The sequence below is a fragment of the Gopherus evgoodei genome, chromosome 3, assembly GCF_007399415.2.
Source record: "Gopherus evgoodei ecotype Sinaloan lineage chromosome 3, rGopEvg1_v1.p, whole genome shotgun sequence".
Classification (NCBI taxonomy): domain Eukaryota; kingdom Metazoa; phylum Chordata; order Testudines; family Testudinidae; genus Gopherus; species Gopherus evgoodei.
Genome location: NC_044324.1, coordinates 210,285,538 through 210,304,024, shown reverse-complemented (window position 1 = coordinate 210,304,024; position 18,487 = coordinate 210,285,538). Strand labels below are relative to the sequence as shown.

Genomic DNA, 18,487 nt, shown 5'->3' with positions numbered 1-18,487 from the left:
AAACTTATTTTATTATTATCTGGATCTTTTTTGGGTACCCTCTCTCTCATTCAGAAGTTGACATTAAGTGACAACGTTCTTCATTGATTTTTTTTTGTGTGCAAGTATTGTTATCTAATTCAGTCATCATTGATAAAACTTAAAGGGTGGAAATATTTGTTTTTAATATATATGCTATGGCTTTGAAAGTTTAAACTAGCTAAAGATTGAGAGTAAAGTTGCTTTACTATCGGATGTGTTAAAGTATATATGGTGCGATGGCTGTTAGCGCTCCATTTATTTTTTTTAAAGGTATTTATGAAAATTTAAATGGTTCCTTCTTTATACATTTTTATTAGTTGTGGTCTATATGGTTACTGTTGGTGATAACTTAACAAGTGCTGTGGGACTGGATCTGTCTTTTTGACTTGGGAATTTCAAAAAAAGTCAGATGTGGGTTATGGATTCTGTCCATTCTCTTTCATGAGAATCTGTGAAATCAGTCTACTTTTTTAGGGTAATTGGAAAGGATTTCATTCAGCTGAGACTTTTGTGTCTCTTTTTTTAAAACTGAGGGCATGTCTACACTTAAAACGCTGCATTGGCTCCGCTGCAGCGCTTTAAAGAAGATGTTCTATGCCAACAGGAGAGAGCTCTCCCATCAGCATCATTAATCCTCCTCCCCCAGAGGTGGTAGCTTATCTGTGGGAGACGCTCTCCCACCGACATAGCGCTGTCTACATGGGGGTTAAGTCGGTAGAGCTACATTGCTCAGTGTGTGGAATTTTCACACTCCTGAGCGACGTAGTTAGGCTGATATAGATCTGTAGTGTAGCCCAGACCTAAGATTCATCTTAAATGTATCCCTCTATTTCTGGATGAGCTGAATTAAAGTCAGAATGGCTGCTGCTTGCTTGCTTGCTTATTTATTTAATTATTTAAAATAGGTGAGATCGTTAATACTTTTTTAAAAGATTTAATCATTACGATGGGTGATTAGAAATTATTTTAATTCTTTTAATAATATAAGTTCATGCTCGAAATCAGACATAGTAGGCTCTTGAATCTGGACCTCCCACATCCCCAGTAAGTGCTCCAACCGTCAGGTTATTGGCTATTCTGGGGCAGGTCAAAATCTTGTATGCTCAGATACTATGAGAAAGGACCCATCTAAGATTAGTTAATTAAGATTCTAACCAGCATCAAGTTTTTTGGAAATTCTTACCCAGAGGCATTTTTCAAGTGCAAGGACTAAAACCACCTGTTCTTTAAGATTTGCATTCTCTAAGCAAAAGCCAGCAACTTACTATTTATAAGTGCACTTGGCACTTTATAGATCTATAGAAAGTCAAGGCTAGACAGGTAACAAGTAAAAATATTTGTGTTATTGCTTATTGTATTATCACTTCTATACAGGGTTCATTAAAGACACTCTCTGCTTACGCTCGACTGCAATCTTCCTTCAGCTGATGGCACTGACTCTTCACAATCTTTATATCAACTTTCTTTTAAGTGTTTCTTAGAATTGATTACAGTGCTGAAATTTCTAAGAGAGACTAATTCTTATTTTACACATACAGTGGGCCACATCCTGTCCCCTGCTCTGGCCTCTTTGTACTGCTTCAGTGCCCTGATTAAGGGCTTGTCTACATCAGAAAGTTGCAGCGCTGGTGAGGGAGTTACAGCGCTGCAACTTAGGAGGTGTACACATCTGCAGGGCACCACCAGCGCTGCAACTCCCTGTTTGCAGCGCTGGCCGTACTCCCGTTTTGTCTCGGGTGTAGAGGATCCAGCGCTGGTGATCCAGCGCTGGTAATCAAATATAGACACTTACCAGCGCTTTTCTTGACCTCCGTGGAATAAGCAGGTATCCCAGCATACCTGAGGAAGCCTCTGGTAATCAAGCTGGTCTCCTTCCCCGGCTTGCTCTCTCGTTCCCCGAACCCCCGAGCAAGCAGGTCTCCTTCCCTGCGGTTTGCAGGGTGGTTCGGGGAACGCGAGAGCAAACCGCGGCGAAGCTGGTCTCCTTTCCCGGTTTGCTCTCGCGTTCCCCGAACCCCCGAGCAAGCAGGTCTCCTTCCCTGCGGTTTGCAGGGTGGTTAGGGGAACGCGAGAGCAAACCGCGGCGAAGCTGGTCTCCTTTCCCGGTTTGCTCTCGCGTTCCCCGAACCCCCCTTGAAGCCGCCCAACAGCGCTGCAGTGTGGCCACATCTAACACCACTTGCAGCGCTGGTTGCTGTAAGTGTGGCCACTCTGCAGCGCTGGCCCTATACAGCTGTACTAATACAGCTGTAACAACCAGCACTGCAAAATTTTAGATGTAGACATGGCCTAAGAAGCTGAGGATTCCCTGGGTATGGGAGAATCCCTGGTGGGCATAGAGCCAGAATAGTTGTCTAGTCATCACTCCCCTCAAGATCTCCTGACCCAGTATGTGACATGGCTGGGGTACTGCTTACTCCAACAAGCCCTGGCTAACATAACTAGTGGGTGTAGTGTGGAAGAACAGCTTCAGAGGTACATGTTACACAGAGGGGCTAACAGGCTGCAGTAGCTCTGAGCATCAGGGGAAAGCATATGTGGCTTAAAGCTACCTTTTACCCCACTGCACCTTTGCAACCTGTCTGGAGCTCAGCTTGCCTGGACACAAGAATTAGGTCCTGTGTGTGTGTATGTATATGTAGAGTGTCTTTAATAAAGTCTGTATAGAAGTGATAATACAATACAACAAATTCCCCCCTCCCCCCCGTTTTGCTCAGCACCTTGTTTTCTTCCTTCATTCATTCCCTCCCTTCCCTCTTATTTCCATTTGTTTGCTCTCTTCCTCTCCAACCTGCCATATTTTCTCTTTGCCTCCTCTTGCTTTCTGACCTCTCAACTGCTATGGAAGGTGGCAGCTTCAGGCTGAAGATGATGATGGTAGCACCTACAAGAACTCCTCCTTTCTTCCTGTCCCATTTCCAACTGATTAGCAGTGTGCTGGGTGTTGCCCCGAGCTACACAGATGCAGAATACCACCGCAGAGTGTGGGAAAGCAGGATAGGAAGCCAGAATTGGCTCCATAGCATGATATACATCAACATGACTGATAGAAGCTTGAAGATACTAGAGGAGGAATGGATTGTTGCGCTCTGGCGATGGTAGTTGGTTGCAATTATAGCTGCATTGATTGATGGCCAATCTCACTTGCAGCCTATAGCTCTATTTAAAATATGATCAGCAGCGTTTTGAGTTTTAGCGTTCGAGCGTTTTAGAAAGCTGAACACTTTGAGTAGCAAAGATGGAGAGTTAATTTCCTCTCCTGACTGATGAGATGCTTTGAGCAAGAATTGACAGTGATTGAAAGATGCAGGAAAATGAAGTGTTTGTCCGTTGTCTTTACTGTGATTTAAGTAACAGAGAGGAAATCACTATGTAGGAGCTTATACTTTGTCCGATTTCATTTGTTGGGAGAACACTAACATGCAAAATAACACAGTAATAATTGCCAAGAATAACCCCAATTAATCACTGCCTCATGATAAATTTAGAGAGGACTAAAACTTCCGTTCCCTCCTGTCTTCAAAATATGAGCTGACCTAGCTTCTATTTTTAGCTGTACTGAGTGAAACCTGATTAGACATGAAGCAGCAGTCCAGAGCAGCAAGTAATTTCCCCAGAATGTTTGGAGAAAACCTGATAAATGGAGTGCTTATTATTTTATTTCTGAAGGAGAAGTAAGGGCAGTCACATGGCCTTTTTGGAGCAAGGCAGGTCGTATAGCAAGCTCCACTGCTTCCTCTCGCTTTCTTCCCAGCTCTTAGTCCCTTCCCTAGAGTTTTCTTCTGTCTCTCTCCCAATGTTTCTTCAGCTCTGTCTGAATCTGTTTTTGCTCTTGTGCATTTTATCTCTGCCTTCTCTTCATTTTTAAGAGGTAGTGCTGCAAATGGTCTCAACTTGTTTAATATTTTAAATCTCAAATATAGCTCCTCCATGGGGATGGGGAATATTGAACTGTAAATAGTTTTGGACTGAATCATAGTATAATATGGTTTTAAAAGGCCTACAGAAAATATGTCCTTTGGTTATACAGAACCATAGAAATAGTGCTTCAGTTTTTTAATAAATAAAATGGCTGTGGGAATCAGTCACCCATATACAATATATACATTAAAGAAATAGTGGGAATGCAGCACAAAACCCTCAAAGTGTCGCAGGAGATTGATGTAAACTGGGGGAGAACTGATAGCGAAGCTAGAAATGAAGTTTATGGAGATTGCTCAGTTGAGTACTGTCTCGGATAGACAAAGCATTTCAAATTTTAACATCCTCATGTGTGACCCTTACAGTAATAACTGTTCAGTATGTATGTGCATTTCATTTTTCTCTCCCTACGTTTGCACATGCATGCTCTGTCTCTCACCTGTCCATAGTTTATGTCCTCTCAGGAGAGCTCTCTCCTTAAACTTTTCACCAAATATGCAGACAGCATTTGTAGGGACCTAGCTATAATTAACCTTAGTAGTAGGTGGGGAGCACTCTGTTTTTAATTGTTGATCATTTGGTGTAAAGCACATAAGAGGAGCTTTAAGTTGATCCAAACAGATAAGCCATAGGGACTAATCCTTCGTTTAAAGAAAATTTTCTCTTTTGCTACGATTTTAAGTCTTGATTGGTAAGTTTGCAGGAAATACTATTTGTGACCACAGCAGAGGATCTCAGATTGTTTTTCACTTGGTGGTTGTCCATTTTAATCAGTCCTTCCCTCCTCTGTCACCAAAGCAACTCTTCGTGTCACAGTGAATTGGGCACTTTCTGAAGTAGGTAACTTTAGGAGGCACTGCATCCCTGAAGTGCCTGTTTAAAACTGTCAGAAGTGCAAGACAGACTGATGGTAGAGGCAGGATGGAGAGAAAATTTGGCCACTTTAGAGGATTTTTAAATATAATAATAAACTCTTTCACATTCAGTTGCGGGCTAGTCTTGACCTAAATATGTCTCAGCCTGTGTGAATCAATCCAGACAGCAACAGTATTATGGTCTAGTGTTAACATTAAAAAAAAAAAATCGGGGAAAAGCTTCAGGTTAAGGAGTCCAAAAAAATATAATCATGTGTTAGAAGATTATGGAGGAGTAATTATCAGCTGCATTGAGAAAGTGGCAGAGTAGGGAAGGATAGCAGTGATATGCGGGAAAGGGTTTGTTTTCTTCCCCATGCAGAGCTGGGGACTATTGTAAGAAGTGTGTATGAAATCATACTTAGTAATACGATTAGAAAGGCAGGAAAGATGTAATGGGGCTATTTTTGTCTGAAATTTCAGAAGTGCTTACAGATCTTGGTTGTTAACAGAAGAAGTTAGTTATCCACCTTGCCGCTCTGCAGCCTGTGTAACCTCTTCTTTTGGAAGATTAAAGAAACCAGAACAACTTGAAGAAAAAAAATTTGCACACACACATCCATTGAATATCCAGTGATGTAACCAGGGCAGTCACTCTCTTCCATGATCAAACAGCTGTATAAATCAGGATTAAAAAAAAGATTCCAAACCATCTTATTCTCTAGAAAAACTTCTGAGCATTAAGTGGTGATATCCCTTTTGAATTTACTGGTGGCAAACCTGACGTGTTCTATCTGAAAAAATCCGTTCTTCCCTGGAAATAAACACTTTTTTTTCTTTTCACTTTTAAACATGAATCACAGCTCAGTAAGGGGCTGAATCAAAACAATTGTGTGAGCTACTGCATAAATAGAATAAAGTAAACCTTTAATTGTAATACCCCCAATGGATTAAAAAACAAGAGAACAGTTTAAAAACCTACTAAGTTGATTAAGTGTGTTGTGATTTCTGAATAAGATGTTCGCTTTTTATTCAGGAGGTCATTTGCCACATTCACAAGGTAAGAAAAAAGGGATGGACAGACCATTGCATCTAATTTGCCTTAATGCTGACTCTCTTAAGAGAGCTGTTACGCTCAAATAAATAATTTACATGAGGCACAACCTGCCAAATATTTGAAAACCGCCTCTGTATCGTGGGAAACTTGGGAAAGTGAGCTTGACTAACATTCAGAGCACATCTATGGGAAACAGCTCATTGTAATGGAGATGGCTATATTAGCAACCATGGGAGAGAAGCTGGGGTGGAAATACAGGATTGGAGAGATGAGAAGATATCTACATATGGAGAAATCCTGTGAGATTTCTCTTGACGTAAACTCCTGTTGATGCCAGAGCATATATGACAGTGTTAGGCACCTGGTTTGACTGCACAAGGACCCCTGTGCAGAAGGATAGTGAGGACTACCTGGATCCAACAGCTATTTCTCCTGCTTTCTCCCCACATGTAGTACACACAAGTAGTATTGAGGCTGCGTGCCCTAAATGAAGGCATGGCTTGGTCCAGTGTTGGCTCTAAATCCAACAAATATCCTATTTCAAAAACACTTAATGAAGGAGATGTGTAATTGCTTAATATTAATAGGGATTAAGTGTATGTAGAAGTATGTTAACATACTGAGCCACATTCAGAGCTAATGTGAGTTGGTACAGCTCCATTAAAGGATATGGAGCTTCATCTAGTTACTTATCTCTGAATTTGGTCATGCTCTCCCTGCATGTACTGAATTTATGATGCCTTAAAAAGTTTTTAAAGGTTATTTCTAGAAGAATCATCATTAAACTATTTGTAACAAAACAACCACCCTTGCCGACAAGAAATCCAGTGAGGCAAGTTATTAATAGGGTACATAGTACTGAATTGTTTTTGTTTCTATGTGCCTTTGATTTCATTGTGCTAAAAACTGGCAGCAATCTTCAGTTTTGAGGGTTAGTTAAAGACAGTGCCTGCAGGTCTTGTCATGGCAAATTCTTGGAACCCTGCCATAACTGTTGACAAGTAAAGTTTTGTTTCTGGAAACTAAGGGTGTTTTCCCACTGGATTTTACCAGTTGTTTTTCGTTGTCATTACATGCTTGTCAGACTCTATTTCTCAGAAAAGATAATGAATTTAAATCTGTATTTCCTGCTATGCATACCAGAGCACATGTCTAATGGTTCTAATGAAAATTAGACAAATTCCAACCTCTCCAGATAATCAAATATATTCCATTAAGGAAATGGTATTTGAAGTAACATTTTTATTAGCTGATTTATTTTAAGAGTTAATGGAAATATGTGAAGATGAATGAAAGGAAAAAACTATGAAGAAACTATTTGTTATTGTTAGTATACAATGTTGTTTGTTTTCTAGAAAGAAACCTATCCAGGACAGGAATTTGAATCCTCATAATATAGTGCAAAATGCTTTCTGTAAACAATTTATATTTAAAACATCTGATTTTAATATAATTTACATTTTAAAATCTGTAGCAGGAGATCACTGTACCTGTGAAAATTTGCATAGTCTGTTCACACAACAGTGACAGAATGGGAATGCAATTGTAATACATTGGTTAGATCTTGCTCTTCTTAGTTGCTTAGGTAAATAGTCATGCAAATATAAATGAGATTACACACATGACTAGAGTATGATTTAGCCCATTGTTAACGGACTTCTTTCCTGCCCTCATGCTGGTGGTTTAATAATAAAAACATCTTTTCTATTGGAATAGTAAGTATTTTATGTAAACATTGTCCATGCGCAGGATAAGTAGCATTCTGAGTGTTTTAACACCAGGAGTTCAGAGCCAGGATAAATATTTTTCATGTGGCTTAGTTTTATCTTATTCCTCATTTATGTGCATCACAGAACTGCAAAATTATGGGATAGTGTCTGCTCAACAGAGGCCCTTGGTGGTATAGCAGGAGTACGCTCAGTCAGTGTAGAGCCATTGATGAGACTGTGTGGGCAAAGTTTGCACAGTACTTGCCTGTATCCAGGTCAAGATACTGCAAAAGGTCCCATCTCCATGAGAAAAAGACATTGTGTTGCGGGACTCAATTGCAACATGGTTGTGCCTGACAAGTTAAAGCAGTGTGGCCTTGCAGTGTAGGGTGTTCTTTAATCACAGTAAATTCAGAAACTAATAGAAGTTGTGTGACTAAATGCATTACGTGGCTTTGAAAATCACAGCCTCCTGCAACACTAAATTGTGTTTTGACCATATTGATTGTTGCTGTGTTGTAATTTAGTAGCATTTTTGTAGTATGAGCAGGATTTTGAACTCTTGCTTCTATGAGCTCTAAAATTCTACTTAGTCAAAATAAAAAAATATTTTCTGACTTTTTGTTGTTGTTTGCATTTGTATTTATAGCATCTACGTATCCCATCTGAGCCGGGGTACTGCATTATCTAGGTGCTGACCAAACATGTTAAGAAGACATATCCTGCCTCCAGGAGCTTTCAATTGAAATAGACAAGATAGACAAAAAGCTGGAAGGGGAAATGAGAAACAGAGGCACAGATAAGTAAAGTGACTTGCCCAAGGTCACACAGTAGAGCCAGAATCATGAATGTCAGGGTTGGAAGGGACCTCAGGAGGTCATCTAGTCCAACCCCCTGCTCAAAGCAGGACCAATCCCCAACTAAATCATCCCAGCCAGGACTTTGTCAAGCCTGACCTTAAAAACCTCTATGGAAGGAGATTCCACCACCTCCCTAGGTAACCCATTCCAGTGCTTCACCACCATCCTAGTGAAATAGTATTTCCTAATATCCAACGTAGACCTCCCCCACTACATCTTGAGACCATTACTCCTTGTTCTGTCATTTGGTACCATTGAGAACAGTCTAGATCCATCCTCTTTGGAACCCCCTCTCAGGTAGTTGAAAGCAGCTATCTAATCCCCCCCTCCCCCGTTCTTCTCTTCTGCAGACTAAATAATCTGTTCCCTCAATCTCTTATAAATCATATGCTCCAGCCCCCTAATCACTTTTGTTGCCCTCTGCTGGACTCTTACCAGTTTTTTCACATCCTTTTTGTTGTGTGGGGCCCAAAACTGGACCCAGTACTCCAGATGAGGCCTCACCAATGCCGAATAGAGGGGAATGTTCACGTCCCTCAGTCTGCTGGCAAAATGCTGTTAGCCTTCTTGGCAACAAGGGCACACTGTTGACTCATATCCAGCTTCTTGTCCACTGTAACCCCTAGATCCTTTTCTGCAGAACTACTGCCTAGCCACTCAGCCCATCGTCTGTAACAGTGAATGGGATTCTTCCGTCCTAAGTGCAGGACTCTGCACTTGTCCTTGTTGAACCTCATCAGATTTCTTTTGGCCCAATCCTCTAATTTGTCTAGGTCCCTGTGTATCGTATCCCTACCTTCCAGCTTATCTACCACTCCTCCCAGTTTAATGTTATCTGCAAACTTGCTGAGGGTGCAGTCCATGCCATCCTCCAGATAGTTAATGAAGATATTGAACAAAACCAGCGCCGGGACCGACCCTTGGGGCACTCTGCTTGATACCGGCTGCCAACTAGACAAGGAGCCATTGATCACTACTCATTGAGCCCAACGATCTAGCCAGCTTTCTATCCAGCTTATAGTCCATTCATCCAGCCCATACTTCCTTACCTTGCTGGCAAGAATACTGTGGGAAACGGTATCAAAAGCTTTGCTAAAGTCAAGGAATAACACGAATAGAAATAGAGCCTAGCTCTCCTGATTTCTATTCCAGTATATTATCCAGTAGTAAGTGGTTCTCAAACTTTTGTACTGGTGACCCCTTTCACATAGGAAGCCTCTGAGTGCGACCCCCACTGACAAATTAAAAACACCTTTTAATATATTTAACACCACTATTAATGCTGGAGCCGAACGGGTGTTTGGGGTGGAGGCTAGCAGCTCGTAACCCCACATGTAATAACCTCACGACCCCTTGAGGGGTCCCGTCCCCCGTTTGAGAGCCTCCGCACTAGATCATGTTACTGCCTGTCAGTTAGAAGGGTCAAAGTGTTTCTATGATTATGTTCAGTCATTATCTTTAAATATAGTTTACAGTTAAAGGACCTCATTCTGATCTCACTCTGGAATAAATCAGTAATAAGTCTGTTGAACTCAGTGGAGTTACACCTGTGCAAACCCCCTCAAACTTGCTAATATAATTCACTTTGTGTTTCCTGGAGTATGAAAGGCCCTGTACAAGTGCAGACTTGTCTAATTCCATTGTGTAACCTGGCAAGAAGTACTGGCAAAGTGAGCGCAGTTTTCTTAAAACACGTCAGTTCTGCAAAGGATATGCCATTGGGAGAATAAACACCTACTCCAAAGACTCTGTGATTAATGATGGATGATTTTTGAGTGGACATATGTTGAGTGGACATATGCTTGACTATCTGTTATCATTCGCTGTTGTAAATGAACAGCAGTCTTTTTAGTTTGCAGCAGTTTGTGTTTCTTCCTTCTCAAATTGAATCCCTAATTTCTTTTTGGGAATGTGTTTAGAAAAACAAAACAAAATCTCAAGCTCACTCCTCAGTCTCCTTCCTACTCCCTACTCTTTTTTTTCTTTTTCTGAGAAACGTTTTGGTTCTCTTTACTCCATTAATAAACAAAAGAGGTGTAGCCACCCCGATCCCTTCCAGCTACCTCTCTCTTTGCATGTCATCTTTAATTCTCTGAACACAGGATATGTCCTTTTGGAGCACACTTATCATCAAGTCAGATATCTTGCCTGATGCTTTTAGAGAAAGGTAACCTGACCTTCCTTCCACTTTAAGCTTCATCTACACTAGGAAATTGACTGTAATTAGTAGTGCATCCTCCTGAACCAGTACTGAAAATTAATTAACTGCTAGAGCCAATGGGAGAAAGCATTCTTCAGCACCACAGAGTCTCAAGGACATTTTCTGTAATGTTGCTGAAATGAGTTTGTACTGTTTTTGGTGGCAGGGAGGCCATTTTTATCACTGGTTTGGGGGGACCCATTGGTGAAGGTTGGTAGCAGTAGTCAATATCCTGGTGTAAGCAGAGCTTTAAATGATCATCATAAGTCCCAGAACGTGAGAGTGTGAGGGGAAAATGCACAATCAGGGATGAAGATGATCTATTTAGTTTAAAATTTAAAACCGTTTAACCTAAATTAAGGTTAGTCCATAGACGCTGCAAAAAAGAGTATTCACTGTACTTGTGCATTCTGGTTGATTACTGAATGGGCATTGTTAAGAATGGTAGCTGTAAGAGCTCCATAACTGAAAGAAATGTTAATGATGCTGCATGCAGTATGAATAGAATCATGTCTTGAAGCAAATTTAAATTAAAACATTGACTCAGACTTAATAAAGTGATCAAGAATTGAACCACTGTCATTCCTACATAGGTAATTAAGTGACAATGAAATTGTTTCTGGATATTTAAAGAATGGATTGCACAAGTAGCAGGAACAATTCATATGCCAAAGAAAACAAAGGCTTGCCAGCCACCTTAATTGCTGAGCCAGGTTCTTTGTAACTTGCATCTGTCTTGTCTCAGAACAAAATATAATTGAGTTATGATGAGAAGGAATATTAAAACTAATATTACATGATATTTCTTGTGTCTTTTGTTTGATCTAATATTTTGTTGTAACTCAAAGTATTTTAAAGAAAATATGCCTATAGTTAGTATATATACAATTAAAAACAGAAGAATACTTAGTTCTCTATACCTCAAAAAATCAAAATTCCTCCTCCATAGTTGTAAACCTAAAGAACTTTTGGGGGAATCGATTGTTTCCAAATTCAGATGTTTACTTGTTTTGAATTTATACAGAAATGTTATGTTATATAATGCATCTGATAAATGCAAATTCATTTTTAAAAATCCACAAAGTTAATGCCTCATGGTGGTTGCAAATTTAATACAGTTGAGATGGGAAAAAATTAAGGTTCCCATAGCAATGCTAACTGTCCACATTGCACATATGTAGTTTGATTGCTACTTAGGATGTTTGGTTTTCTTCCTTTGTTTCATACTGTAGTGTTTATGGTAGCAGACTGGCTCTGACTATATGAAAACATGGGGTTATGTAATTTACATTGAAACATAACTATCAGTCAATAAATAGAGCATATGTGCAATGTGAACAAGTTTAGCTGTGCTCTGTAAGTTGTAATATTTATTTCCTGTCATCCTTATGTTTTAAAATTTGTAAAAGTAGCACTAAGCATTCCTCTCTAATGGACCCACTTTAGCAAAGTCCCAGTTACACTGCATCTTGAGCATAGTAAGGAACTTTTGCAGTGAAATTGACCAGTTCAGCAAGTTTCACCTTGCTCTTTTTAGGAGCTCTTTGCTGTGCCCTTTGATTTGTGGCAAAGTTTCACTGCAAAGTCCCTTCCTGTGAGGAACAGGCACCATAACTGAACTGTTGCTTATTTTTTATCTATTAGCATCTCAGTCTTGGATGCCAACTTTCAGTCCTGTGGCACTGTTCTAATTTGACTTAGAACCAATAGCTAACGAATCATAGAGTCCATAAATCATATTGTAGGTAGTGCAAGAAGTGATCATTACAGGTAAGATTGCCTGCTGTTTTATCAGACCTTTGTTTTCAGTTATTTACAACTTTGCCAAATGTAAACCATTTGGGTTGAAAATTCCCCTGCCGGGTGTCTGCCTTAGGCTTTTTTTTCTTTTCTCTTCTCTTTTTTCTTTTTTCTTTTTGATGGGAGAAGGGACAGGATGGTAGGGGAGAAGTTTAATCTAAAGCAGTTGGGCCATTTCAAGGAACCAGGTTGGGGTGGCTAACCTGTGGCTCCCGCCACATGCGGCTCTTCAGAAGTTAATATGCGGCTCCTTGTATAGGCACTGACCCTGGGGCTGTAGCTACAGGTGCCAACTTTCTGATGTGCCAGGGGGTGCACACTTCCCAATCCCTGGCTCTGCCACAGGCCTATCCTCCACTCCACCCCTTCCCACCCCCTCCCCTGAGCCTACCATGCCCTCTCTTCTCTCCCTCCCCTCCAGAGCCTCCTGCATGCCACAAAACAGCTGATCAAGAGGTGCAGGGAGGGAGGGACAGGTGCTGATTGGCAGGGCTGCTGGTGGGTGGGAGGCGCTGGAAGCAAGAGAGGGAAGCTGATTGGGGGCTGCTGACATGTTACTGTGGGTCATTGGTAAATTCTCGCTCCTTCTCAGGCTCAGGTTGGCCACCCCTGGTCTAACCCCTCCATGCCTTGGAGCAGGAACTCAGAATTAAAACAGTGGAGTCTCCCTGGTGGCAGTGATATGTTTCTTGCTATCTGCATGAAAATCTGCCCAAATTTGGTCAAGTTATAAACGTTTAAAAAATCTGTTTGTACCTGCTTAATAGTTTTGTTAGCTTAGCGACTAAATTCTCTGAAGAGTTCCTCTGCACCGAGCATGATAAATAGAGCTGGTTTGGTTTTTATTCCAAACTGGAGCAAAACCAACTTTTGAAATATTGGAATTCTCGGGTAACTGCATTTCATGTTCTCCACACAGCTCCAGTGTTAGATCCCGCTCACAGCAAATGGGTATCAATCAGATTGCACAAGTACCGTCTCCACAGATAAGCTGAGCATCATGGGCGGCAGGTGAAGCTTCCCTTGGGGGGGAGGCTAGCACCCTGTCCTGCCTCTGCTTCCTGCAGCCCTGCCTCTTCTGCCCACAGCCCCACCCACACTCCACCCCCGCTCTGCCCCAGACCTCCTTCACGCTCGCCCCCCCTGCCACCGTTTTTCACATCACTCCTCTTCTCCACTCCCCTCCACTGAGGGGCCCCCACCGCCCTCAGGGACATCGCGGATGGAGGGGCCTCATGTTGGAGGAGAGGAGGGATGTGGCGAGCAGCAGGGACATCTGGTGGGGGGGTGGAGAGGAGGGGAAGAGACAGAGTGCAGGTGGGGCTGCCATGGCCTAGGCATCCGGGTAGCGAGTCATCAGTGCCTGTGCCAGGGGAGGCTTAGCCTCCCCAGGCCTTTTATATTCCCCACCTGTGCTGAACATGCTCCATCACAGGGCAGCAGGGACCGAGCAGAACTTTCCCTGTACTTGTGCTTCCTGACTGCCATGAGCTGCTGTGGCACCAGACACAGTAACTGAGAGCAGAGAGACTCCCTTCTGTGCTCTTAATGGTCCTCTGCAGGAAGGTGAAATACGGGGGTCAGGGAGAGTTGCCATGTGCGGGGTCGGGGGCAGAAGCTTGGATGGGAGGAGGATATGTGAGGAAGGAAGGTATGGGCGGAAGGTGAGGAAATCCCAGAATTAAGGCTACCTGCGCAACCTGACTTTGGCCCATCATGCATATGTATTAGGACGCAGTCTTTAATCATGATCACATAGTGTTTTTTCCACAAGACTCCTGTTTTGATCAGTGCACAGTAATATGTGTTACTGCATCTGAGGAGGAATAGAACAGGAGCCAATTTTATGCATAGCTGAATGAATGAACTTGTATCTCAAGTTGGTCTTGCTCTTTATTTGTGTTGCTATAAACAAGTTTATATAAGGGGTTTTTTCGGCCTACTCCGTTCTTCCTCACAACTTACACAAATGTCAGATAACTGGTAACACATATATGCGCAGACAGAATATTTTTCATATTGATAAAATGACAGAAAATATTTCACACTCCTGTTAGCTGACAGTCTTCTGCATGAAAAAAAAAAAGACATTTGAAACCAATTTTTCTTTTGGCAAATGAAGACTGGTACTCTTTTTTCCACTTACAGGACCATTAGAGTTAATTGAGATAAATATCTCTGCCATAAAAGCAAAGAAAGTCTGCACAGATATTGGTCACATTAGAGGAATAAGTATTAGAGATGTGTACTAGACATATTGAAGGGTTTTTGTGTTTTTCTTCATTTTATAAGCCTTTGAATCATACAAGAGGTAGCAGCTAGGCCAGTTTGAGAATTCTGTGGCATAGTTACCTGCTTTGAAAAAATTGTGAAAGCTTCAGAAAAAAATGCTTTCTATTCTAGCAGGCAAAACAGAATCCCATTATGGATACAACTTGTTTTTTCTTCTGAAAAATACACAGGCAATGGAGTGTGTGGTGTATATACTTAGATGTAAGCATATACTGTTATTGGCCGTATGTGTTGTGGGTAGCAGAATCCTGCTGTCATTATCCATAACCTTTTATAACGTGTGCCCCCTTTCTTGTATTGGGCTATACATAAACCTTTCATTTCTTTTGCCAGCCAGTCTAGTTAGTTTTAATCTAGTTTAATTTTTTTAAATCATCTACTGTTGCACCCATTCAATCTGTAAGAAAGTAATGAACCCTGCCTGAGCAGCATAAGAACATAAGAATGGCCATACTGGGTCAGACCAGTGTTTCATTTAACCCAGTATCCTCTCTTCTGACAGTGGCTAATTCCAGGTACTTCAGCAGAATGAACAGAACAGGTGACTACCAGGTGATCCATCCTCTGTTGGTCAATCCCAGCATCTGGCAGCACCTACCTCCCTCTTATCCTCTGATCCCAGACTATTAAGGATGAAAAGGGGGTGGGAGGAAGGGAAAATTAATACTTATTCAAAGGGCTTTACAAAATATTAACTAGTTTGCAGTGCCTCTCCAGGGTACATAATTATTATCCTCACTTTACCAATGGAGAAGCTGAGATCATAGTTTGTGACTTGTTCAAAACCACACAAAGTATCGATATCTGAACTGGATTAGAATTTGGGAACAAGATAGTTACTCCTTTCTTCTCCGCATTGTTTAGGCCCCAGTAGGAGCACTGGTTCAGTTTTGGGTAGTGCAATTTTTAAAAAGTGGGATCAACAGTGTTTAGCACCTTCCAGGATTTTGCCCCTAGAATATATAGTAGAGCAACATGAATAAAATGGCATGGAAATTAGACCTACCAATAGAGGTTAAAAACTAAGGATAGTGTTTTTTAGTCTTGTCTCACTCTTTCCTTTATCTCCATAAAGATACTCCTTCGTCCTGACATGAGTACAGGGGGATTGGACTAGGTGACCTCTCGAGTTCCCTTCCAGTCTTATGATTCTCTAATTGATTCTATGATATTTAAACAGATCTTGCAGACAGGGATCGGTTATATGCATTTGTCACTGAAGGCAAGACCAAAAGTAACCGTTTTAAGTTGCAGCAAAGAAAACTTAGGTTAAATATTGGGGGAAAATGCTATGGCAGTCTGAACAGTTGTCGTCCTAGCATATGCACAATGTGCTTTGTGTGGCACATGACCAGGATTCATCACCAAATTTGGTCTGCTGGTTGGATCATTAGCTTCCCTGGCCTGGGCTGGGTACTGACACAGAATGTAATCTGAATGCTGATCCATGCCCCCCAGTTAGACAATGAAAAATTGAGGCTCTAGAATCATCATCACTGGAGAAAAAGTCAGCTTTGACATCTATCAGAGACAGTTTTGAATAATCATTTCTGTCACCGTGTTGAGAGGAGGACTAAATAACCAAATGGAGCTTCCTTGCAGCACACAGACACAGTACATGAAACAGAATCCACTGGTACATCAGAATAATACTTAGTTAAGTTTAAAAATTAGTTCATAGGTGTATAATTGTTGACGTGAGGATACCTTTAAATACTACATGAAATGAAGGTGGAAATATTTTTGAGACATAAAGAACACATGGAATAGCTTGCCTTGTTTTTTACTGGGTACTTTGAAGATCCAGGACAGGTTCCAAAACGATGGCAAACTTACCTCCACAAGGAGATCCACCAGTGCAATATTTACTAGTCTTGGTCTTTTGTCCTATGATGTGAAGATTGAGCTGCTCTGAGAGTACTGTGGAAGTAATGTGAGTACTCTAGTGAATCAGGATTTCTCTCCATCTGTCTCAGTCTTGATTGGGGAAACACTGCACGCTCCCCCATCCTCCTATTTTTCACAGAGGACCTCCATCCACTATCCCTAACTTTCCTCCACAAACACACTGTTTCTGTATGTGCTACTTAATTCTTCACCACTGTTCCCTATGGGACTAAGCCGCTCCAGATGATGTGGTGTAAAAGTTTGGGGTAATAGGGAGAAAGTTGCATATAACAGTCAATTGAATGGCTTTTCCAGGGTTCCTAGATTTGCCCACAATATTCTTGTACAAAATGACTTTCATAAAAGTTTGAAAATGTATGGATGTGCTGCTCTTTTTGTAGATTGTGAAAAAATACATTCAAGCAGGCTTGTCTTTCTTTTTTTCTCTCCAGTCTGTAGCTTCAGCAGACATGGATTTGAACCAGCTGGAGGCCTTTCTTACTGCCCAAACCAAAAAGCAGGGAGGTATCACAGCAGATCAGGCTGCAGTCATTGCAAAATTTTGGAAAAACCACAGAACAAAAATTCGAGAGAGTCTGATAAATCAAAGTAGGTGGGACAACACCTTGAAAAACATGAACTGGAGAGTGGATTTGAAATCGCAGTCAAGACACGTCGATCAAATAAACACCCCTGTTGCAATTGTTGAAATGGAGCTGGGGAAAAATGGGCAGGTGAGCTATCTTCGTTTTTAATAATTAAAAGATCTGATCTTGGGAAACTCAGACACTAAAACATTTTACCTATTGATTAATTCTTGCACCTGTGCTCACCTTCTTTGGTATAATCTGGTTTCTCTACATAGTCCAGAATAGAGTTCTCAAGTTCAATTCCTAGCCTTTTTAACTTCAGCTCAGGGTGTCCTGAGGTGTAGAAGGCAAACACTCACTCATTCAGCCTTCCTGGTTTTTATGCTAGAATTATTTTGAAAGTTTTCTCTGTTGCCATACACAGAATATGCTAAAACTATAACATGTTGTTGTTATCTGCAAACAAATGCTAGTATTAGGTATAACTACAAGGCACTAGGTTTGCTATGGGCAATATTACTATGGGGAAATCTGTAGATGCTTTTAATTTAGGATTAGACTCATGAAATATAGTTTTCATAAAATAACGGCCAATCATAAAGTTCTATTTGCAGTTTTCTTATTGTGACTCTTATTCTATGTAGTCACGATCTGTTTGAAAGAGATGGCTTCTTCCACCCAACTGCAGGAAACTTGAGCTTGGATTCACAATTTTTAAGTCTGCAGCTCTTTTTCTTAAACGTTTACAGTTCAGTTACCTAGATAACCAAATAACCAGTTTTCCCATTATGAATTTTTATTCTCTTTTTAGATAGGAAATGGTTTTCGATTTGGTATCTCTTCCTTTGCAAAGTTTCGGCCAACCTTTGAATCTTTTATTTTAATAGCATAGCTAGTGTGATTCACTCAGTTTAGTACAAAATTAGAAAAAAATCCAAATATCACTTTAAAGCAATACCAAGCTTATGCTAAGCATACAAGGTCAAGTTCTACCCCATTACATCTGCCCTTAGTACCCACTGACTTAGTTCTAATTGAGATCAGAATGTGACTGGAAGGTGTGCAAACGGAGAGAATGAGAATGAGAATCCTACTGAAGCAGCATTTACTTTGCTTAATGAATAGCATTTTATGTGAGACAGCCTGTTTGTTTGATCCTCTTCTTTTGTCCAGATTTCTTGTGCATTTTCAACACAGAGGACATTCTCTTGTTATGCGTTTCTAAAGTGACCCATCACTATAATATGTAAGAGCTTTAAAATTTTCTACCCAATTTTATCATTTTTTCCCATATCT

At 40.9% G+C, this 18,487-nt stretch overlaps 1 protein-coding gene across 1 annotated transcript in view; it reads left to right on the top strand.

Moving 5' to 3' along the window:
• Positions 1-18,487, top strand: part of COMMD1 (copper metabolism domain containing 1) — a 118,504-nt gene that overhangs the window by 23,506 nt on the left and 76,511 nt on the right. Inside the window, exon 2 of the mRNA XM_030557945.1 lies at positions 17,054-17,335. Coding sequence (XP_030413805.1) covers positions 17,054-17,335 — 282 coding nt within the window. The remainder of the gene's footprint in view (positions 1-17,053; positions 17,336-18,487) is intronic.